This window comes from Saccostrea echinata, unplaced genomic scaffold (genome assembly GCF_033153115.1).
Source record: "Saccostrea echinata isolate AGI-Se365-2 ecotype Australia unplaced genomic scaffold, CSIRO_AGI_Sech_v1 ptg000008l, whole genome shotgun sequence".
Taxonomy (NCBI): Eukaryota; Metazoa; Mollusca; class Bivalvia; order Ostreida; family Ostreidae; genus Saccostrea; species Saccostrea echinata.
In genome coordinates, this window is record NW_026889757.1 from 4,886,861 (window position 1) to 4,912,546 (window position 25,686).

The following is a 25,686-nucleotide window of genomic DNA, read 5'->3' on the forward strand; positions in this document are numbered from 1 at the left end:
ATCATGACATAGAAAGATTAAACAAAACGTACACTTGCTCTTTATTCATCACTTAATTTTATGTTTTTCCCTTAGGTTATGCAATTCTCCGGGTAATATTTGATAAATAGAAATATCACTGATAGAAAATTTTCAAATTAAATCAACATGAGACAGTCATAGCTTTGGTTATTAAACATAATTGCTGTAATACGTATATCGTCCGTCTTTCTTGAACCGTTCCGAAACTGGTGTAGTATTATCTTTACTAGTAAAAACATGAAAACTGACCTGGTAACTATGAAATTCCTTAACTTAAATCTGTCAAAATATGTCTTCGGGTGGAACAATTTAGTCTTCTTTACAATCTATGTTGCTTCTTGTCAAAGACAGGAGAATCTTAAGTAAATGTTATATCTGTTTAACAATTTATCATTACTTATAACAGAGAGCTTAGGAGAGAATTTGAATCACGTGAGAGGACCAAAGGCAAAATTCTCCCCTATTGTGATCGTCTACGTAATACTCTACCTGGTTATTTTGTTAAATGTAAATTTTTACACACTTGTATTAATGTCGAAGCAAAATCAGGTCTTTTCATAGAATTCATGCTTTATGGAATGATTCATAGGTTTACGTCCTTACCATGCATGCAAGTCTATATTCGATATTTTAGTTTCGTTTTTTTATTTTTTAATTTCGTTTTTTTTTTTTTTGTTATTTAATAACTAACGTTTTATTTGTAATTTTCGTTTTTTATTTATTTATTGTTTTTATTTAGTATTTTCATTTGTTATTAATTTTCAGTTCTTTTTATTTTTGTTTTTTATTCAATAATTTCTTTTTTTATTTTGTATTTTCGTTTTTTATTTAGTTTCAGTTTTTATTTTGTAATTTTGTTTTTTATTTAGTTTTGATTTGCACTATTGGGCTTCCGTACCACCCACTACATGTACAAACATCAAGAAATCAAGGAAGTAAATAATTATGAATTGGAAAAAAACTATGACTCATCCTTATTGAATGTGTTACAAAAGTGCACATGTCTTTTCTGTATTAAAAACCTAAAGAAGAAAAAGTTGTTCAATCTTCCATGCATTCTCGTTGGTGGGAGAGTATACAATACTTAAAACACTTTGGCAAACGTTTCCCTATCTTTGTAAACTATATAAAACTAAGAAATGAATGAAAAATGTAAATTAAATAAGGGTAACTGACGTCAAAATTTCATAAATATTATGAATTATTTAGCCAGACGATGGGCCAAACATGAAAAAAAAAGACACTGACACTTTGTTAATTTGGTTAAAGTATAACATGGATGTTAAATGAAATATGAAGGTAACGAAGAGGAATCAAAGCTCAAAACTGCATTGGAACAATATAAATAGGGAGCAGGGTAAATACAAACATCAGAGGTGGGATCAGATGCCATCGAAAATAAACAGTCCCATCCGCTGTTTGCTTCTTGTCATGATCAGACAAACAGAAAAAATCATTGTGAAAACAATATGTATGAAAAACGTCAGCCAACATTCTATTTAACGATAGATTGTATATGTTAATAAAGTGAATCTGCTAAATGTTGACGTTAAACGAGAAAGTTGATATCCTTGTTCCATCAACTTATTTGTCGATGGCTTGCCTCGTTTTAGAAATTGTTCGTACATAGAGCATGCTCTTGCGTATCAAATCAACTGGGAGACATAAACTCTATATACAGATGATAATGGTATGTTGCTACATAAATAAGGGAAGTTGGAAAGTTGAAGTCTTCACTTTGCGATTAAGGTCTTTATCTAGAAACATATCCAATTATGAAACAGATGTGTCAGACTCAGTGGCGTCTTTCATTTCGAATTCATAGGAATATATTTAATTATCGTAGGAATGAAAATAAATATTAATTAATTAAACGTCGTTGATATACTAAAATGTATTGAAGGCAAAACTTCTTCTTTTCATGTTGTAGTTTTTGAATGAATTCTGCTACATTTGAAAATAAAAATCAGGTTTGCTAAAAACGAGACGCAATTAGTAAACATGGTGATTCCATAAGATTGTCAGAAGGCTTGATCTCCAAAAACTACATATATATTGTCAATGAGAAAAACTCCAGCATCATTTTAGTATCAACTTCGGAGTACCTGTCTGTATAATCAAAAATATTTTAATAACATAATCTTGTAAATGACCAATGACAAGTAAATTTAAACGGTTAAGGGGCAATGTAAAATTCATCTACCCTTCTGTCTTGAATAATTCAGAAGTGAGAAAAAAATTAGATAGATTTCACTGGTTCAGCTGACAAAGCAGGTAACAACATTGTATTTCTTTGATAGTCTCACTATTAAAATTGCATTTTACAGGAACTTCGATTTGATTCTGCAATTGGGAATCCAACTTATACTCATAGTTCCTTTCTTAGGAGGAAATTCCTCAAATGATGTCAGTTTAAAATATTTTTAATATTCCCAACAATTGAAATGAATCTGGATTACCATAAACCTATACTGGATTCCTAAATTCATAAAAACAAAACCCATACAAAGATACATAGCTGGTTCCAGTAAATGTTCTACCAAACTTCTCTCCCTCTCACCAAAATATTAACAACAGTACAGGAGAAACTTCAGTAGTACTGTGAAAAACATATTCGATACATGATGTTACTCACATGTGGATACTTAAAAACAAGGAACTTTTAGTCAATTAGAGATCATGGAATTTACAAAAATCGATAGTATAAAAATGTGCAACTTTTCAACACTTTTTACAACCAGTCCCCACGATAAATTAAAGATAAATTAAAGACCAGGATTTTTGTTATCGTTGACCATGCATTTCAATAAAGATGTAACTACATCCATGTAACTTGTTACTGGTCATCTGCATAATTATTTGTTAAAAATATTCCAACTCTACACTACTCCGAAGTTGATATTAAAAAGATATTTGTGTTTCTGATTGACGATATCTATGTAATTTTTGAAGATGAGGTGTTTCAACAATATGTTGGTATTTCCATGGGTACTTATTGCGCCCCGATATTTGAAGACCTGTTTCATATTCATATGAAGCAGGATAAATTCAAAACTTTCTACTGAAAATAAGAGGTCTCTTGCTATGGCTTTTGATACGTCTTCAATATATCGCTGACGTTTTATCAATTAACAATATTCATTTTCATTCCTTCGTTGATTCGATATATCCCTTTGAACTCGGAATAAAAAACACCATAGGGTTTAAAATCTGTTTCATATTTGAAAATTTTTGTAGGAAAGATATTATTAGCAAACTAACAACTTAATTTATGATAAACGTGATGACTTCAACGTTTCTATTCTGTAGTCAACTTCTCTTATTTTGTAGTAATATACCATTATTCCATTATTACCTGCATACAAAGTTAATATCTCACCATTGATTTAATACGCAAGAGATGTTCCACGTACGAGCAATTTCTAAAACAAGGCAAACTATTGACAAACGAGTTGATGATACAAGGGTATCAATAGTCTCGTTTTAAGATCAAATAGTGCAAAGTCTAGGATCGATACAATGACCTCGTTAGCAAACACAATCCATCGTTAAGTCGAATGTTGACTGAAGTTTTTCATATAAATTGTTCGGCCACTATTTTCACACTTGTCTACGGATATTTCCGTTTGTCCGATCATGACAATGAGCACACGGCAGGTGTGACCAGTCGACAGGAGCTGCTTGCTCCTCCTTGGCACCTGATCCCACTTCTGACGATTTTTTTTAGATCCGTGTTTGCTTTGTTCCTGATTTGTATTGTTTCAATGGACTTTTGAGCTTGATAACTGTTCATTATCTCCATATTTCATGTAATTCTTCACTCAATTCTGAGTTATTGAAGACAGAGGGATAGATAGATTTCAGATTGCTTCTCAATGTTTTAATGCGAATTTAATCATCCATGTTATACTTTTAATCCATTGTGACAAAATGTCAATGTCTTCTTTTTCATGTTTAGACCATCGCCCGGCGTAATCTTTGACAGAATTCATAATTTTCATGAAATTTTGTCGCCAGTTGAAAAAACATGATTACCTAAATTATGGCCATTTTAGAATTAGTGACCCGAGGTTCTCATCGTTAATTATATTTATTTCATCAGTAACTACGGGTCCAGCAAGTTAAAGGGAGAAAAAAATGAACAGAAGGATTATGCTTCAGATGTCTAAAGGTAGACACTGAAGAGATTAAAAAAGTTTGAAAGCAACAGTCGATGGATATTTGTAAGGAGTACAACGTGTGGACTTCAACTTAAATCATGGTGGAATACAAGACTGGACCTTTTTTTTTATTAAGAATATTATTAAACGAGAATAGCAAGTTCATTAAATTATGATCTTTGAAGTGCATTTATTATCCAATAGTCAAATCAATGAGGGGTAACTGACAATGTTCATTTCTCAAGGAAATGTATTTCTTATTTAGAGGTACAATTTATATAGATTCCAATGGCAAGTAACTGTTTGAGCTAGAACTATTGTAGAAGCTCGAAGTTTTTTTACGGATTGCAACATGGACTTGATAAATCATATGAATTTATGAAAATGGTTTCCAAAAAAGTTTGCTGCATATATCTTGAGGAATTTTATCTTATTGCATTAAGAGTATGCTTGATTGTTTAGACAGACTCCAAACGAGTGGGAGATTTCCAAACAAGAATTATAATAGGTTATAACGCTCATCCACTTGCTGTGAGTGGGATAGCTCTTTCATCAAACCCTTGAGAGGAACTATTCCCCTCGGGCAAGCCCTCGGGGAATAGTTCCCTGTCGCGGGTTTGATAAGAGAGCTATCCCACTCACAGCAAGTGGATTAGTGTATAATATATACTCGTCATTGACCTTCAATAGCTCAATGACCATTGTTTGGAAAAAACACGCATAGTAAAACTTCTCATATCTTCTGCATTCTTTCTATTTGATTTAGTTCCCCTAATATATACTGAAACGCAAAAGAAACGCAACATCCTATTTTAGGGGGAAATGTTATATATAGGATATAATTTTGTATCTAAAAAGTAAGACATCTTCAACTTTGTAAAAATCGGTAATTTAACGTAGGTCGCGGGTTTGCTGACGTCGTTAAAACTGGGTACGCAATTTATATGATTTGGGCGACTTTCTTGTGCACATTTGATTATGACGTCATAATGAAAGAGAAATCTGCGATGATTTTCTTCAGTATATCATTATTTAGCTACATGTATAACTTTTCTTGGAATTGGTAGTTTAGTGTTATATTATTTAAGCAACAACTTATCACAAATAATGAAGGCTTTTTACGATTTGTATAGTCGATACAATACTTAAATAAAACTTTTGTTGGTATTGGTAATTTAGTGAAGAAGGCTTATTCGAATGATCGACACTGGAAATATTAAAAAAAAAAGTTTAATTATTTGTTATCAATCGCATCTTCTCGGGCCTTTCCTGCAAACTAGGAAAAACAAGTGGTTGTTTTTTCGGCTTGTCGGAAAGGCCCGAGAAATTGCGATTGATTTGTTCTCACTTGGTATCGCGAAACGATATGGACACAAGGTTCAACTGACCTTTTTTCCTTTGATCGTATTTGAATTATCAGTTTTGTTTTATTAAGAAAGAAGCCATTATTAAAAAAATCACAAATACACCTGTTACATCAAAAGATTAAATTTTACTTTTAAACAGGATATTTTTTAAAATATATAGATGTACAAGTTTATCATAAATTAAATACTGCTAAGGTACGATGAAACATTAAGACAATTTTTTAGCAGCACTGACTTCCTGTTAGGGGACAACTATTTGATTCTGAGGGAGAGGAGGAGGGGGTGGCAAATTTTACCGAGTCAGATTGTTTATTTTCATGTCGATGAAGGACAGATTATTTATTTCCAAAAAAACAAGGGCAGATTATTTATTTCTTCTTCACTGAAAAAAGTCTGACGAGCATAAAAAAAAGAAAAGAAAAGAGCACATCAAAGTTGAAAACTCCCGGGGGGTGGGGGGGGGGTGGGGGGGGTGCTAGAACTAGTCTTGGACAAATTATTGATTTTCTTGCCCAGTCGAAGACAGATTATTTATTTTCAACATTTTCGAGGACAGATTATTTATTACCAAAATCTGTAAACCCCCCCTCCCCCCCAATGAAATGATCGTCCCCTAAGCAACAGCTTGCAATGCTGTTTCCTACATAGTTTATTCGCTACTTTGCTTTCCATGTCCAACAAATAGAATTAATGTTCTAAAAAAAACCTGGCTGTTGATTACGTCAGATAAAATTAATTTTTAAACCCTCGTCCCATTTTCCCCTCTGAAAATGTGGTATGTAAAAATAAATATTTTGTTTAAATATATACTGAAAATATATTGTACTTAGCCGGGACGATATTTGGCAGAAATTCGTAGATTTGAGAGAGCGCCTTGCTGAATGGTCTAAATAAAAACATTTTATATACTTGAATTAAAGGATACCGTTTTCCGCCAGCACGCTTGAAAAGAAAAATATACAGCCAAATGTAAGAATACATCTAATCAACGAAAAAAAGCAAAACAAAACAAAGAGAAAAGAAACGGTAAGAAAACAACACATAAAGAAAGTAAATTGGAAGAAATAAACTAAAGGATTGATTGTTGTTTTACCTCCCTTGCGAGAATTTTCACTAATATAAGACGTACAAAAAACCTAATCTGATGAGAAACATATCTAATAATCATTTCATTGATATTAAATTATTATGATACGATTCACGGGCCACTTGAAAGCAGATGGACGTGAATTTCTTTTTTATAAAAATTATTTTAGCTCATATTTCTGCACTGAATACCGGATAGATATTCACGACGTCAAGCATGACGTCGCGATATTTTATGGCGTCGTTCTAAAAAATGTTACATTTTGCGATATAAAAGCAATTGTCCACATTTAAATTACGCGAAAACTAACCCGAAGACATATTAATTTTTTCACTTTGATTTATTTCAAATCAATTCTTTGTTAAAATACCAAAGGGAAAACAATTTCGTCTGCACCATTTAAAAGTTATTGATATTTTTTGAAACAAAATCTTGCCTCAAAACGAGCCGAAAACGACGTTTTTCTTATATAATTCAATAGAATAACGTCGAAAATGTAACGACAACAATGGCATGTTTGGGATTTAATTACACAAAAACGATGCAGACGAATTTTATAAAAATTTCAGAGAATATAAAACCAAGGTAGAGGATTCATATAACTAATTTTCATGGTATGTTTTCGGACACTTTTAAATGGCCTGCAAACCCGCGACCTACGTTAACGGTTGAATGATTTTCATATCATTTACCGGAAGTTAAGTTTGAGTCCGCTTAACAAAAATCAAAAATTGCATGTTTAACGAAACATTTGGCAATAATATGGAGTTTTAAGGGTTTGTATCTGTTCATCATAAGTTATGCAGCAATATTCCGAAAAATAAATTCTCCTTTCTTTTCCGTAAGCGATGCAAAGGCTTCCTTTATATGACTTAAGTATGCATTTCCATTGCTCTAGCTGGAAAATCTCAAAATAAAGGTGATGGAGAGTTGCAGATGCAAATATGCACTACATCACGCCTCAAGAGGCTCTTAATTACGTATCAATAGCATGAATGACAATCCTGGGACCGGAAGTCCAAGGGTTACTACACTGCGCTAGGCTAGAGAAAATTCGACCTTATCATCTGAAAAACGGGCATTTAAAAATGGCAAAGAATATTTCTTTCGCTCTGATCTCGAGATTGATGAACCTACTGCATCGTAGAAATCAAGCTGCAATTGTTGTGCATGGCAGTCTTGCACGCTGTAGTTGAATGGCCCCCGGTGGGTGTGTTTTAACAGTCATGTGTTACTTTCTAAAGTTAAAAAATAATCATTTGACATTTTTATCAAATCTCTGATGTTTTTAAATCGAGTTTTAGCTTATTGTATTCATTTTTGAAAATCATTAGATAAAAAATTCAAATATTTGTATATTACTGCTTGTTGCGTTTCTTTTGCGTTTCAGAATAGCAACATTCTGAATGACCAATACCAATTTCAATTTCATCTATTCTTAATTTTTCCAACTTTGAGGCCTTTATTACAGATGGAATCCAATTGATATAAACGTGTTAAAACAAGACGAATCCCTCTTTCATGTAAAAAATATTATACTCCAACCACTTATGAGCATACTTATTAACTATAACATACATACTTGAACACTATATTAATAAACAACAACCGAGGTTTCCATATTTAAATATTTCATACATGTACATGTTTGTCAATAAATATCAATTGATTGCGATTAATTGCGATCGAACTTTTAAGTTTTGGTTGATGTATCAAGGTTCATATTGAAGAATATTATACTTATTGTTAAAGTGCTTAACTATTATTTTCAATGAATTTAGTATTTAGTTCTCTTTGACCTTTGAAATTGAAGTTACAATATTAATGTTCATACCGAAACACCTTGATCTAAAGCACATAAACTCACTGACTGTGTCGACTGGGTAAAGCGATCATTTTGTCCTTCACCTGTCCGTTTGACCGTCTGTGAAAGTCTTTTTTTTTTTTAATTACAGGAGGTAGGAATGTGATATTTTGCTTATGTATTCCTTGGTATACTGGCTTTTGTAATACACCAGGTTTGAAGAGATCGTAATCTTGAACTTGAATCTTTTCATTAAATAATTCATAATGATAATATACTTTGCCTGTTTTTACCCGTAAAGGGGTATGATTGATGTATTAAGTCGTGCGACTACTTATTCTAGATCTTTTGAAAAATATGAAAGTAATTGATTTTAAAAAAAAAAAACCATGTGGTTTTAATATTCTGTTTAATTACTAGGCTTATTGATTCTGTGACCTTGAACTAGACCCTGACAACTTACAAATTCATTCAAGTTTGCCCCATCTGTTTTTAATGGTAAATTATTAGAACATATTTACATACACTGAATATCATCTCTTTTATTTCTTAAGAAAACTACAGGCGTTTATCAATACTTTAACACCGCTAATTAATAAGCAAGCCATCTGTATAGATTTTCTGAACAGTGGCTCTTCTATCAATGAAATACAAAAACGTACGTATCAATTTTACAATATTTAACTTACTTAATCCTAGCTTATATGATTATTAATACAGACATAAATATAAACAATAAAATGTCTTTGTAAGTAATGGAATTAACATTGCAGCTCTTGTATATTTTTTACAACAGCTGCAACATATGAATTCGAATACTTCCAACCTAGGTAAGCATCTTATTGTTTAATTAATATTTAGTTTGTTAATAGATCTTTAATAATTTACTGGATTTTCAGACATTGTGACCTTGATTTTAGAGTGCCATTCGTGAAGATAAAGATCTATAATTAAGAAATATGTAAGGAAATGTTATTTATTTTATAAAAAAGCTTATTTTGCATTTCGTTTGACAATGATTAGCATTTGGAATTGTAAGTAGACGATTTCTAAAAACTGTATGCGAAACACGTAAAATGTAAAACCCGATAGTTATAACAAAGTTGTATTTACGCTAAGATGATTAATTATGTATTCAACATTATTTAATACATTTATACGGAAATCCAACAATCACTTCTCCTTAGTACCGGAAATTTATTATTTAAGAAAATGATTTTTTCTCAAACACTTTACTGATAGGAGGAAGTGAAATGCTTCCGGCCTCGAAAAAGGGATCGGTGCTGGTAGAAACAATTACAACAGTTTTTCTTACTTTTCTTCAAAATTATCGCTTTTCTATTTCCCAGTACAAATTTCTATCCTGTTTATTTATAATTGTGATTTCAAAGTCCTTTACAACAATTAAATAGGCTAATCAATTCAATTAAATATTTTATTTTTTTCCTAATTTTTTTTCTTTAAATTTAGAAATTCCGAAGTAAAATTGTCCAGTACATGTTATCCAACAAATGCCGTATAGTATAAATTGATCAACCTTGTGAACGAAATCTGTATGATAAGCACGAGAAATTTGAAATATCATCTACCTGGACAGGAAAAATTATAATCTTTGATTTGAGTTTAGCAACTGACAATCTCTGAAATCTTGTATGTAATCTCAAATGTAAAAACGATAAACTGTGATGTTTGAACAGTTTTAGTGTCCATATTGAATCATATATAATGCTTGTTTACAAGTCCTGTGATTTTTGGTTTGTTTTTACGAATGTTCGATTCGTTCTCAGTGTTTTACTGTGACAAAAGGTTAACATTTAATTAATACCCTGTTATGAGGAAATAGATTCTAAATGATTATATTTATCCACGTGCATATTATTCAAGGAGGCGTTTTTGCTAAACGCGGAAGAAAATTTTAAAAATAAAAATTCTCTCTATCCGAATCCTCTACCTAAGTTTTGTGTGGGGGGATAAAAGGATTGAAATGTACAGCCTAAAATTTCCCTTTAATCTTATTATAGGGAACTCGGTAGAATAGACTTTGAATGATAAATCGAACTTTAAATCATGGTGGACATAAAATCTTCATCGTGGACATGTAAGGTGGAGGGTGGCCTATCGCCGGTGTTTGATGACTTTTTCTTGTATATGACCACTCCTTCACCAGAAGAGGTGCTGACTAGAGGGGAAAGATCATTCGGTATCCCAGGCGATAAAAACAAAGACGGTGCAACAGATGAAGTGGATGGTGGTCTCTTCAGTTGCTTCCCTTCATTTTCAAAGGAAGATTCGGTAATATTTTCACTTTATATCTTAATTATAAACGATAATAAAATGGTACTGATCAAGTCCAATGTAATAATAAGTTTACCTTTTGAAATATTGGACTGCAAATTTCATTTTAAAACGACTTTTGAATAGTTCATTTTACCAAGCTTTTTAAATTAATTATCAATGCCATAAATCACAGTCGTGAAAGGACTACCCACCATATATACTGTAAGTCATTTTAATTTCACGATGTTGAATTTTCACGATTTCTCAAAAAGTATATATATACGAGGATTGTCACAGAAAAACTCGGAACTTTTTGAATATTTCAGAAACTATTCGACCAAAATTAATATTTTTTTGCACGTTGTTGGAAAATGATATTTTAGGTATTTCGACAAAATATATTAGGCTTGTGATGTCATAAGTATATAAAAACAGCACTTGAAGGGTATTGAATATCGGTGGTCGGCGCACGACAATTTTTTGACTTTTAAAAGTAGCATTGTCAATGAAGTTTTCTTTATTACCAGGCTATACAGAAATATAATGTCACAAAATTTACCTCCATAAATACTCTTTGATCTGGTGTACTCATGTATAAGAATTCATTAATTTGACCTCATTCATGACAACTACATGTATATGACGTTATATGCCAAAACACTTTTAATAGATATTGTCAAAAATGGTGATGTTTGGCGATAATGTGGAGCACCAGATTATTAAACTGTACTGTGTTGAGCGGGATATGACTCCTGCATGTCCATACGATAACAGAGATGTTAACGATGGAAAAGCAGAAACATAAATCTGGGACACAGGTTTATCCCTAGTACAAGAGGTTTGAGGGTGGCTTGACTGATTATCCGATAGAAGAGGCGTTTTGTAGACCAACAAAAATGAAGACAAACTGAAAGTCGAGAGCTGGACGTCATAGTCCGGCCTAAGTGAAAGCCGCCGTTAAACAATGCGAACTGTAAGATTTATTATCGGAATTGAGAAATTGCCTATGAAAAGAATTAATTCCGCAATCTTTTGGTAACACTAGTATTTGAGATGTATAACTTGGTAAATAGAAGAAAATTAAATACAGTGCCGAGTTAATGCTTAAACGAATTTGATCAGAAGCACATGTCCAGAACAAATTCACAAACGCCACGTTTTGACGTCATTGCACCGTTAACTGATTTATAAGATTCGTTTACCTGAGAGGGAAATGTTTTTTATAGAGATATTTCATTGAAATTTTTATGCATTATTCAAAAAATGTTGATCATGATGTATGCCAATTTTTACCTTTCTAGTATTAGTGAAACAAAAGATATTGACAATGTTCGCGTATTTCTGGGACAACCTTCGTATGTTAACAGTAAATATGTGTAATTAGGAATTTCGTGTATATCCTGAATTTTAGGAAATACCTGAAATTACTGTTCTGCTTAGTGACATGCAAGTTTTAGATATGTGAAAGAATAACAATTACATGTAGGTTCAAATGGCCCAAAAATAAAATATTTACTTATACACTTCATTTGTTGGAATCAGTTACTTTTAAATTAAATGTGGAAAATGGTCATCACATAAATGCACCTTATCACTGGACATATGTAATTTTTGTTAAAAAAAAATCTGGTTCTACACATCAGTACTCCGAAATTCATATTTTAAAAAAATGCTCGAGTTTCTGATTGACAATGGCTATATTGCATTTGGAGATATAGCAACTAAAATTGATGAAACATGTGATGACTTCAACTTTTTCATCGTCAACTTCCATTATTTGTCTTGCAATATACCATTATCTACTTCAAAATTATAGAGTTTATGTCTCACAGTTGACTCGATACTCAAGAGCAATAATTTCTGAAAGGAGGCACGTTATTGACAAATAAGTTGATTGATTGATTGATTGTATGGTGTTTTACATTCCATTCGAGAATTTTTCACTCATATAGAGACGTCACCATATACCGGTGAAGGGCTTCAAATTTTGACCTTTACCCGGCACTCAGGGCCATTGAGCAGTGAGGGATCTTTATCGTGCCAACGCCTGCCGTGACACGGGGCCTCGGTTTTTAAGGTCTCATCCGAAGGACCCGCAACTTTCACTTCAAAGTGCCGAGCGCATGGCGAAGGAACAGTTGCTACACATCATTTATCAACTTAGGTCAGTCGCGGCCGAGATTCGAACTCATGACCTCCCGATCACTGAGAGAGCGCTCTACCTACTGAGCTATCGTGAACGGTGACAAATAAGTTGATGAAGCAAGCAAAGATATCAACAGTCTCGTTGAAAGTCAGCATTTTGTCGATACAATGACTTTATTAGCAAATATAATCTATATTTTAAATCGAATGTTTACTGACGTTTGTCATGTATCATTGTTACACTATTATTATTGATCATGACAAGAAGCATACGGCGGATGTGACCGATGCTTACTCCTCCATGGCACCTGATCCCACCTCTGATGTTTTAGAGGTTCTTGTTTGCTCTGCTGTTGATATATTATTTCAATGGGCTTTTGAGCTTGATTATTATTATTGTTGTCATATCTTATGATTATTCAATAAGATTTTTATCAACATTATGAGTGTCTGATATGCATATTTTAATGACAAATATACGATTTCACCTAGATTTACTTTATTTGTATTGAACGTCTATTTGTATATCAGAAAATTTGAACAAGAATAACTTTTCAGATGAAAATATTGATATGTTGATATCTTCAGAAAATATTCAGAATTTCAAAAGTGTTTCTTCTTAAGCGATTTGCATTTTCTTTTACATGTAGTAATGATGATTGACTAAAATATATTTTATTGGTATTTAATTATTTTTGACTACATAGCTTAAACATCGGAAAGCAATGACTATAAAGTAATTTTTTTTAAACAGAGCTCCAGTAGCTCGAGCAGTGATGCAGAAGAGAGAGAAGCAGAGACATTACGTGTACGAAGATCACATTCTGGACGGCTCCGGAGTTTTTGGAGCAGAAATTATTTGTTTCGTTTGGAATCTGCCTATAACCCAATGGACCGGGAGGATGTGTATCACGTTGTGAAAGATGTACAGGACGTCGCCGAAAAAGAATTAAGGTAGTTATTAGTTCCTTAAAAGAATCTTCTTTTTGTTCCTTTCTCCTTATAAGATAAATATTGAATAGTTATATATTATTGAATATAAATAGAGCAGATACTAACACTTGATAATTCATGAAACATGGATATTGATCTAAAAATGAGAAATGACTTTATGGAACCGTATTTATAGAATTAATGACAGATTGGTTGCAATAAATGAGGAAAATACGAAAAACAAATCATTAACAGACGTTGAAATCATGTGGGAACAACTCCAAAGATGTCCAAAGATTCAACTGGTATGTAGTTAGTAAGACCACACATGGTTACATGGACCAGCGCTACACTTTGCATTTTTACGGTGAAATTATCTCATTTCAAATCAAAAGAACAAAATACTAAATATATCTAAATGATTATTCAATAAATTTCTTCATTCTGTTGTAGAAAGTCTGGAGATGGTTATTCGGTGAAAATGGTCTACAGATATGTGAGATTACCATAGTATTTTATTCCATTCAGCCTGAGGAACTGTACAAAGAGCTATCTTCATTATCACTTGGTGGTAAAATTCCACGAAGGGTGAAAAATCTTCGCTGGACATCCTCAAAGTTCCGACCATTTCACTTACGGATTGCTTGTAAAACTGGAATATACGTGTCAGCCCATGTGGAAGATATGGCGCTGTATGGCGAACCGATTTCTCAGAAGCCACAACAAAGTCGATGTAACTCAGTATTTTTTTTGAACTTCTTTCAATCAAATGTATATGTAATCACGAAATAGTAAAAAAAGGCTTTAACGGGAATATTCTCAAACATATTATAATTACCGGTATATTATTTTTGCATATATACTGGAATTTGATCAAGTTTTAAACAAAAAAACTCTTTTTTCCCAGTTCGCTTCATGATTCGGTTTTTTGAGTGCATGGTGACAAACAATGATGGGACGTCTGACCAGAGGTTTGGATATGTAGCAAAATACAAAGAAAATGGAAAATACTTCGATATTTCGTCAATTATTACCGAATCTGCCTCTACTGTTGTTCTAAAGGTAAAATGCATTTACACATTAATAGACAATAAATACCTATTACTTATAATATCAACTGTTTTAAAAAATCATTAGGCTAAATTATTATTTTTTCGATAACTTATGATATAAAATGCGCGTCCACTCCTCAATTTCCATTGATTCATAATGATGTGATTGCTAAGTTACATGCACATTGTGTTTTTCCTTTCCCAGCCACACGTGTCATACAGTTCTATGGCACCAGACGAACGGTTCCTTATTATGTATGAGGTAGAGGATGACGATGACGTATTTGAGTCACTTCTTTATGAAAGTAAGTACTTACATGTTTTGATGATTTTATTTTTTTTCCCTAAACAAATAGAATTTGTCACAGCAGAAATATTTTTACATTGTTAGAAGCAATAAAAAACACTTGAACCTTAACAATCTATGTTCTTTGACAATGCAAGCTTACTAAAACTTTCATAGGTTGAATTGTTCTCGGATTATTTCACCATTTCTGTTCAGCTTTCAGTAAGTAAGTATTCAAGCTATTGTATCAAATCATAAATATATTTGTTAAATACAATAAACAACTGGCATATTTTAGATATGTTCATGAAGTTTAACAACGAGACGAAGAAGATAACAATGCAAGAACGTCAAGCACTGGGGCCATTCTTCCTGTTTCAAACGTTTGTGGCACGTGGAAATAAACCACCGCAAGTTAACATAAACTGTTTTTCAGACGGAGGGCGTTTATTTGCATTTGAACCAATAACTGAGGAGAATTGTGATCCTTGAAATGTAATGTGTATATGTTTGATATATGTGTAAAGTATAACAATATAGAAACACACGTTTATAATGAAATTTAGAGACTAATCGATATATAGTTAAAAGGTGGGAAAAATATATATCTTCAAATCAATGACGAAAATGTTGCATGCATTTCAGACATAATACATTATACCTCCTTACACAGGAATTTCAATAAAAACGATAAATTTTATTGGGGTTAAGGTTTTGGAAATGTTTATTTCCAGTTTGAGGTACTTTTCCTTTTTCTATCTGAGGACCACTAGTTGCAGAATCAATGTCACTCCTTGGTACTTCTTCCTTGATCATTAATTAATATTCATTATTTTCAACCATGCTCAAAATAGAAGTGTTTATACAATTGTGATATCTGTGACTTAATATTACAATCAGATATCGGATCCACCTGACAAAGAGGTGGAAGGAACCTTGAATTTGAATTTGTTATTTTGTTGATATATTGTTTATCAAAAGGAAGATATTATTTCCATTGACACTGATTAATTGGAAATTTAATAAAATTTGAGTAATCTATACATTTATTTGTATGTTTATTTGAATGCCTCTTACGCCTTAAAATATCGTTTGAGTAATTTGACTTACACTTTTTAATTGTTTTATTTCCTTATGCAAAAAAGATATAGAATGGATATTTGGGAAATACCAATTTTATGTCCTCTCACACTAGGCAGGAAACTATTCTGCATGAGAAGTTATGGAGCAAGGATTGTGGCATGCATGGCATGTACTTCTTGAATGGTGGTAATGGATGTGAAAACTGGAAATACTTTGCGATATCTGATGACACGAGTGATGGCCAAAGTATGATCAGACGCACAGATCTTAAAGATCTGAAATTAGACTCGACTGCAATGCTGTACATGAATTTAAGGAAGCTCTAAACACTGCTCGCTGAAGTGTTTAATTTCATGGTAGTTTTATGCAGTTAGAGTGATCTGCTCTCTGATGCAATACAGAATAAACGGAAATCTTACTCAATTGTCTTAAAAATTATGCTAGGTACCCAATGTAAAATGAACTAGATAAATCTAAGTATAAAAACAGTTTTCATGAGTTTTTTTAGAGCTTCCTTAAAGGAAGGCAGAATGACATTAATTACATTTACTGACAGAAAGTATTGGAAAAACAAGTCTGTAAATGTGTAGCTTAGAGTGGCTATCAATTTTACAACTACTACTGAGTACATGTAGTAATTGTTATTTTGTAGTTTTTTTTTAGTTGTTGTCATCAAGTACTGAAACAGTGAAGAGAATGAACTGTGATCGACATAAAAATATCTACAAACAATACAAATTTAGTTAACAGGGCTGTAGTGCATGTGACCCCCCCCCCTTTTTTAAATGATGTAATAATAGTAATGTTAGGTTACATGGTGTAACTTTTTTATTTTATCCACAACAGTGTTTAATCATTCTGAGTCAATGACTGTAATATTTTGCTATATGTGTGTGAGCTTGGAGCGGGTTGATTTTTCTATCAAATAGGGTCAATGACTGTAATATGTTATCATGCATTGTGGTGATTTGGAGCGGGTTGATGAAGTTTGTTTATTCACAGTTTTATTTTGTTTTATATGAATGTTCTATTCGCAGAGTTGTACCTAAGTCACTTAATTGTAAATGTATATACTTGTGAAACAAGGGTAGATTGATATATTTTGATAACATAAACATGACTGAGATAATTCGAACTGAGTTAGAGTTTGGTAAAAGATTAATAAAGTATGTCATTTGTAAATCAGCACTTAAGTATACATCCTAAGACTATAACTGTGTCAAATAGTAAGTAATTGTTGTTTGTTTAGTGTTATTTAGTTGATATAATACCTGTGAAATAGTCTAAATTTCTGTTGTCACATTGTTTGACAGTTTCGCTCTTCATTACGATGTACTTCCGGTTTAGAAACTTGTTAAAGTAATTGATAAATTTATCCTTGCATTTGTAATATAACCGATAAATATATCGAGTTTGAATGGCGGTATCTTATAAATGACTGTATTTTTAGATAGACTGAATATTGTTTTAAGTTTAATTTGTTTTGTTTTAATTATTTATTGTGAAATATATTTTTATTTAATTGATAAATATGTAAAAATTCATTATTTCATACTTGTATAGAATATTTGGTGACACTTGTTCACGTGAAAGATCGTGATGTTTTACAATTGACCAATCAGATTGTTCGATATAATTGATCATTAATTGATAATCCAATGAAATTTCATAATTAATAATTCTGTTAATATCCGTTATTTTCCAGCATTTTCCGTTATTTTCTGTCATAGAGTCATATAAAAGTTAGACGCTGAGAATTTTTAGTCACTCTTCTGCTTATTTTGATTTGGTAGGTCCGTTTTACGGAACTCTCAGATTTTTTTTTTAGGATTTTATTTTAACTTTTATTTTGTCTATCTTTTATTTTTATTTATTTATTTATTTTATTTAGGAATTTATTTTATTTTTGATTTATTTAGTTAGGATAGAATTTAACCGACTAGGACATTAAATAGTAAAATACTATTGTCCGCTATCGGTTGTTTTAAAGACTCAACAGTCTATGACTGAGTAGTCTTCTTTAGTAATTAATTTATCTAGGATTATTTTATTTTACATTTTTACTCTATTTTATTTCATTTTTATTTTAATGCAAACTATGTAACTAAAGTTATACGTTTGCTATCTTTCACTTTTATGATGACTAAAGTTGATTAGTTCAACGAAAGTCAATTATTTATTTTATTTACATACAGCAATTTAATTATTCTAGATACGTAAATTTTTCTTTAATTATTTTTATAATAGAAATTATTTTATTAGACTAGAGTACTTGGGAATTTTTAAACGTTGCTTCTCGATAAACTTACTTATGATTATTAGAGTTATCTTTCTTTGCCCTTAGTGTTTACAAGCTAACCTGTTAAATACAGTAATGCTTGTTGTTAGGTTTAACAAGTCAAAGTTATAAATAACCACGGCTTGTGTCCTTATTTAATAAAGTATTTTAGGAGTTTAACAAGCTAACCTGTTAAATACAGTAAAGCTTGGTGTTAAGTTTTACAAGTCAAAGTTATAAATAACTACGACTTGTTGTCACATATTTTTATACGCATAGGAATAGATACGTTAGATTTTTGGGGTGGTTTTTCAGTCTGTTTTATGGTACGATTCTAATTATTTATTTTAACTAAACATTTATTATAATTAGTTTGGTATGAATGTGGTGTGAATGTCGTCGTTTAAATAAATTGTTTGTTGATAATGCACTTAATAAATTTAATTGTTTAATGTTTATAATCTTATGTCTTCTTTGCGAATGGTACATTTATTAAAGGAGTTGAGCGAATTATTAATTCTATGAAAACAATTTCTAGCAGAACCGCTAGCGTTACATTTTTGGCATCCACGGCGGGATACCTTTCATTTTTATAGGTATCCAGAGATACGAACCTTTTTATATTTTTGCTAGTTGTTTGTAAAAATGAAAGTTGATGTGCAAGTTTATTTTTATTTTGATTAGGCAGTGCTCAGATAGATAATATGGGAAAGAATAAAAGAAAGGGCCTGGTTGTTGTAGAAGCTGGTGAGATGTCAGATGATGCGAGTGTGAGACAGAAAAATGATAGGCAGTGTGTAGACAAAATAAATTCTGATAACAGTTTAAAAACTGGAATTGAAAATCCTTTTGGAAATAAAAGTGTTATAAACAGTAAATCTACTGTACAAGACACTATGCATATGTCATGCACAACTTCAACATCAAATTTGATGCACAATTCATTACATATGAATCCTTTAAACACAGAAAATGTGTCACAATCATTTATTACAAATGAACAAAAACATACAACACCAGAAAGGTGCAATGAACAAATGTTCATCCTCGATAGGGGAGATAACCCTAATCAATTTCCGCTACCAATCCATGATTTGACAGATGATTCGTCTATAGATGATTTGCATGAATCGGTCCCTCCAAAGAATGGGCGTCCATATTCCTGTCCTCCAGTTACTAGATCAGATCATTCAAATGCTACGAGACAAAATCACGAAGATGTCAGAAGTAAACAAATGAACAATCCAGTATACCAGCCCCCTATGTATCAGTTGTCTGACAACAGAGATGATTTGGCCACAATTTTAAAGGACATGCAGAAATTTTTGAATACAGTCCAATCAGGTGTATCAGTACAGCGCCAGAGTCCTGGAAGGAGTCGTACAGATACAGCTCAGTCTAAAACATTGTCCAGACATAGACGTGCTTCTAGAAAAACTCAGTCAGAGAGACAGCTTAAACGGGCAAGATTGATCGATGAAAATTCATCCTTCTCAGATGACTCCACCAGTAGCAGTACATCAGATTCTGATGATGAGAGCATACCTACATCTATTGTAACTCAAAAGAGACATCCCAGAAAATTTTCTCATAAGTTACCTCCCTTTACTGGTCAAGATAAAGAAAAATGGGTTGTATGGAAGGGCAGATTTGAAGAAATTGCAGACAGGGGAAATTGGACAAACAATGAAAGACTTGATGAGCTATTACCTAGAATGCAAGGTGGAGCAGGAGAATTTGTCTTTGAACAACTTACAAAAAGAACAAGATCTAATTACAAGAAACTAATCAGAGAGTTAGATAATCGATACCAAGTTATAGAAACTAAGAAGTCACTGGAAGCTAAGTTCAGCAACCGTAGACAGAAACCAAATGAACCTGTAGAAGTCTATGCCGCAGACTTAAAGAAACTATATGCCAAGGCATACCCTAACAGAGACGAGACTATACGCAGAGAGGATCTACTTCGAAAATTCTTTGATGGTCTCAATGATGAGAAAGTCCAGTTCCAGGTCGAATACATAAAAGAGCCAGACAACATTGATGATGCTGTATTCCAAGTGATCAATTTCAGCGATCTTCATAAAAGGAGCTCTTCAAAGGCCGATAAACGTCCAATTCGGGCAGTGACTGAAAATGATACAAAAACAGGAAGTAATAAGAGATTTGAAAATAAAGAAAAGCAATCCAAGACAGTTTCACAAAATGATGCTTCGTTTACAACAATGCATAAATCTAAAACATCAGGAACTACCAATGCGGATCTCAAAGATGATATACTAAGAATGCAAAGACAAATCCAGAATCTTGAAAAGATGTTGTCCGAGATGAATAAATCCTCAGCCTTTCCTCCCAGATTTAAAACATCCTCCAATACAGCTTGTTATAAGTGTAACAATCAGGGTCATTTTGCTCGTGACTGTCCAGTTGTCACCCAGCAAAACTTCAGAAGTACAGCACCACAATATCCCGGAAATTTAAACTTCAGGGGATCGTAACTGCAGGTCGAGAGACGATCCAGGAGCAGACTTTGAATGAAGACCTATCTGAAAATAAAATAAAAGATATTAGCCTTGTTACTGATGATGTCAAAAGAAATGTTGAAAAATGCCCTGGAATTTATATCAAAGGAAAAATCAATGATGTCCCCGTTACTTTTACTATTGATACTGGTGCTTCCAGAACCATCTTGTCAGAAAGAGTATTTAAACGAATAAAGGAGAAACCTGAACTTAAAGATACACCAGGCATTGTGAATGCATGTGGTACGAGTTTGACCTTACTTGGTGAAGCAGAATTTATTTTGAACCTGGATGATTTGGTCGTACAACAGAATATTATCATTGCAAATATAAATGATGATTGTCTTTTGGGGGTGGATGTTTTACAAGATAAATATGGAGTACCTGCAGATATTCTACTTAGTCAAGGAATTGTACGATTACATGGAACTACTATACCATGCATTCAAGTTAAATCAGACAACAAATGCCGAAGAGTTACAGCTGCTGATAATTATGTTGTCCCCCCTTACAGTGAGAAGATTATTCAAGCTTTTGTTGAGAGGAATGACGATTGTACAGAGCCTACAGAGTTTATAGTAGAACCAAATGAGAAATTTTCAGAAAAGTATGAATTGTTAATGGCATGTTCTTTGATTGACATAGAGAAAAGTACTACAGTACCTGTCAGACTTTTGAATCCAACTTCTACACAAAAACAGATATGGCAAGACGCCGTACTTGGAAATGCTGAAGAGTTTCTATATGAAACTGTGCTGGAAGATCCTGGCGGAAGCACAGATAATAATACAATAGGATACACTGTCAGGCATACCTCTGAAACAGAAAAAGGACAATTAAGCGAAAAGTTACCTGAACATTTAAGACAATTATACGAAGACTCCTTGAAGACTAATGAACTTGATGAAAAGTCACAGAGAGATCTGTTCAAATTGCTATTTGACTTTCAAGACACTTTTTCTAAGAACGACTTAGACTTGGGTTTGACTCATATTAATGAGCATGCGATTGATACTGGCAATGCTAGACCAATTAAACTTCCACCCAGAAGAGTTCCTATTGCTTATGCTGAAGCTGAACTTAAAACAATTACAGATATGGAAAAACAGGGAATCATTCGAAAATCAAATTCTCCCTGGGCTTCACCTTTGAACCTTGTTTTGAAGAAAAATGGAAAAATTCGGCCATGTATAGACTATAGAAAGGTGAACGAGGTGACAGTAAATGATGCCTTTCCTCTGCCTAGAATTCAAGACTGTCTAGATGCTGTCTCTGGAGCAACGATATTTTCAACATTTGACTTAACTTCAGGTTACCACCAAGTTCCTGTCAAAGAATCAGATATACCAAAAACTGCTTTTATAACAAAATATGGATTGTGGGAATTTCTAACTATGCCTATGGGAATGAAGGGGAGCGCACAAACTTTTCAACGAACCCTGCAGATAATTTTAAACGGTTTGCAATGGCAAACGTGTCTGATATACCTAGATGACATCATTGTATTTGGTTCAAATTTTGAAGAACATCTGACAAGAGTCAGAGAAGTTTTAAGTAGGATTAAACATGCAGGTTTAAAATTAAAACCTAATAAATGCCAGTTGTTTCAAAAGGAAGTTTCCTTCCTGGGTCATGTGATCAATAAAGATGGAGTGAAACCCAACCCGGATAATATTGAGAAAATCCTGAATTGGCCAGTTCCTAAGACGCCAACTGAAGTTCGACAAGTCATTGGCATGGCATCCTATTATAGAAAATTTATTAAAGATTTTGCAAGTATTGTTAGACCCCTGGTTAACTTAACAAAAAAAGGGAGTACCTTTCTGTGGACTGACGAATGTCAAGAGGCCTTCCAATGTATTAAAAATCTCCTAACTGGACCAGAAATTATGAGTTTCCCTACAATGAACGGAGAGTTCATACTTGATACAGATGCAAGTAACTTCAGTATTGGGGCTGTATTGAGTCAGATACAAGACGGACAAGAAAAAGTTATAGCCTATGCCAGTAGAGTTTTAAACAAAGCTGAAACCAATTATTGTGTCACAGATAAAGAACTGCTTGCAGTACGATATTTTGTAGAATACTTTAGACAGTATCTCTTGGGAAGAAGATTTAAAATCCGAACTGATCACCAAGCTTTGGTATGGTTGTTTAAAATTAAAGAACCCAAGGGTAGAATTGCCAGATGGATTGAAATACTTTCTTCATACAATTTTTCAATTGAATACCGACCTGGCCATAAACATGGCAATGCTGATGCACTTTCAAGATGTCCTGACCCACATAACTGCCAGTGTGTGGAAGAGGCCGAATCGACACTGAGATGTGGTCCCTGTAAAAAGTGTATAAAAAGAAATGAAGAAACCCCAGAGCGTAAGAGATGGCCAGATACAAGAAACAAAACTACAAATACTATTCGAGTAATTACTCGTAATCAAACAAAGACAGAAGTTACATCTTGGCAAGATATATGTCTTTCAGTAAATATGGCAAAACTACAGAAAGATGACCCAGACTTGAATTTGATATATGACTCCAAAGAAAAAGGTCAAAAACCAGATGACAATTCTACTAAAAATGTCAGTCCTCCCTGCAGATACTACTGTAATATTTGGGACTCCATCGAGTTGAAAGATGGTATTCTGTACAAGAAATTTGTCTCTAACAATGGAGATTTACAATACTTACAGTTACTACTACCTCATACCTTACGAGACCAGGTTCTACATCAGATGCACAATTCTGTGATCTCTGGACATCTGGGCCAAAAGAAGACCACTGCAAAGATAAGAAGATTCTTTCATTGGTATGACATGCAAACAGATATTAATGCATGGATACAGAAATGTCATGAATGTCAGATGAACAAAGTTTCTACTAAATCATCAAAAGGACCTTTAGGGAACATGAGTGTTGGTGCACCCATGGACAGATTATGCATAGATATACTTGGTCCCTTACCCAGAACCCAACGAGGAAACAAATATATATTAGTCGTAACAGATCACTTTAGTAAATGGGTGGAAATACTTCCAGTTCATGATCAGACAGCCCAGACTTGTGCAGATAAAATTCTAAATGAAGTCATTGCTCGATTCGGTTGCCCAGAATCTATCCACAGTGATCAAGGCCGTAACTTTGAAAGCAATCTATTTCAAGAATTATGCAGTATGCTAGAAATTAAAAAGACTAGAACAACTCCTCGGAATCCTCAAGCCAATGGTTTGGTTGAACGTTTCAACAGAACACTGATTAGTATGATTAAATCTTATATCAAGGGCAAGCAAACAGATTGGGATTTGAACTTAGGATGTCTTGCACTTGCATACAGAAGTACACCCCAAGAATCAACAAAATTTACTCCAAACATGGTCATGTTGGGAAGAGAAGTCAAGCTTCCTCTCGAGATCATATATAGTTCTTCTAGAGAGACAGAAAATTTTTCTACATGTGCAGATTATTTATATAAACTCAGAGAGAGTATGTATCAATCAAACCAGATTGTTAGGAAAAACTTAAAAAACTCTTTAAGAGTGCAGAAGGATAGATATGACAGACAGTCTAACCTGAATCAATATAAAGTTGGTGACCTAGTTTCTATCTTATTAGAAAGTCCAAATACTGACCTGGAGAGTTACAAACTGCAGCCGAGATACTTTGGTCCTTGTTTGGTGCTACAAAAGATCAATGATTTATTATACCAAGTACAGACAGATGAACAATCAAACATCAAGATTGTACACCACAATAAAATGAAACCATACTTTGGTGACAGATTGTCATGGATGGTGACTGCTTTGAAAAGATTTCAGAAGTTGAATTTAATCCACAATTAATAAAATTAAATATTATCCAGAGATGTTGTTAATCAAGATTTGTTGGTTTTCTTCCTTGAGACATACTTTGTTATCTGCCCTTGGTGAGGATGAAAAGTCTTGTCGGATGTTGAAAGCACTGGTTTTCCCACTTAAATTTTCTTGAGTCATTAACAGAGCTATTCACATTTTCCTCCAAATTGACCGGCTTGTCCTCTGCTGTTCTTATTTGTTGGTTCTTCCAGTTATGAATGCTTAATAAAGAAAATAAGATTAATTAAATAAATATATTTTTCATACAAAGAATGAAAGAACGTAACAATTTAATCTTGACATATTTATATGTTGTACTCACCTGGATGGATTTCGGTCATAAATGATCAACTCAAGAATCCCTCTCAGACTCAACAAAATATCTACATAAAAAAAGAAGATATTAAGAGTATTATATTGATACTAAATTAATTTAGTAAAACAATATTTAATCTATATTCCAACCACATGAATGATGACTGGATGTGAGAATGAATGGCAGATTTATAAAACAAAATAAATCCATGTGTACTATATGTATAAAGTTCTAAAGAATTAAATACATTTGTGTACATAATAATTTTTTTTTTATTACGTAACCACGCCATGAAACAGACTACTCCTATGGGTTGGCAAGGGATCCTTTATAATGAGAACATAAATTCATACTTACCTTGTTCATCTGTAATTTCACAGATTCATCATGGATGTGGCCAAGGCCGAAAAAAAAGGACGAGTGTTCCAGTGCACGCTGTGTGACTTCAAACAGATTAAAAAGTATGCGATAAAACATTATCTAAAGACCCATGTCATAAAGGAG

At 32.9% G+C, this 25,686-nt stretch overlaps 1 protein-coding gene across 1 annotated transcript; it reads left to right on the top strand.

Annotated features, from left to right (window-relative positions):
* The first annotated feature begins 10,450 nt into the window (after positions 1-10,450).
* On the top strand, positions 10,451-16,157 carry LOC133181292 (uncharacterized). Its single transcript, XM_061315818.1, has 7 exons — positions 10,451-10,731; positions 13,616-13,815; positions 13,991-14,099; positions 14,248-14,527; positions 14,702-14,856; positions 15,052-15,151; positions 15,431-16,157. The coding sequence occupies exons 1-7, from the start codon at positions 10,507-10,509 to the stop codon at positions 15,622-15,624; spliced, it is 1,263 nt and encodes a 420-aa protein (XP_061171802.1). The 5' UTR covers positions 10,451-10,506; the 3' UTR covers positions 15,625-16,157.
* The last annotated feature ends 9,529 nt before the right edge of the window (positions 16,158-25,686 follow it).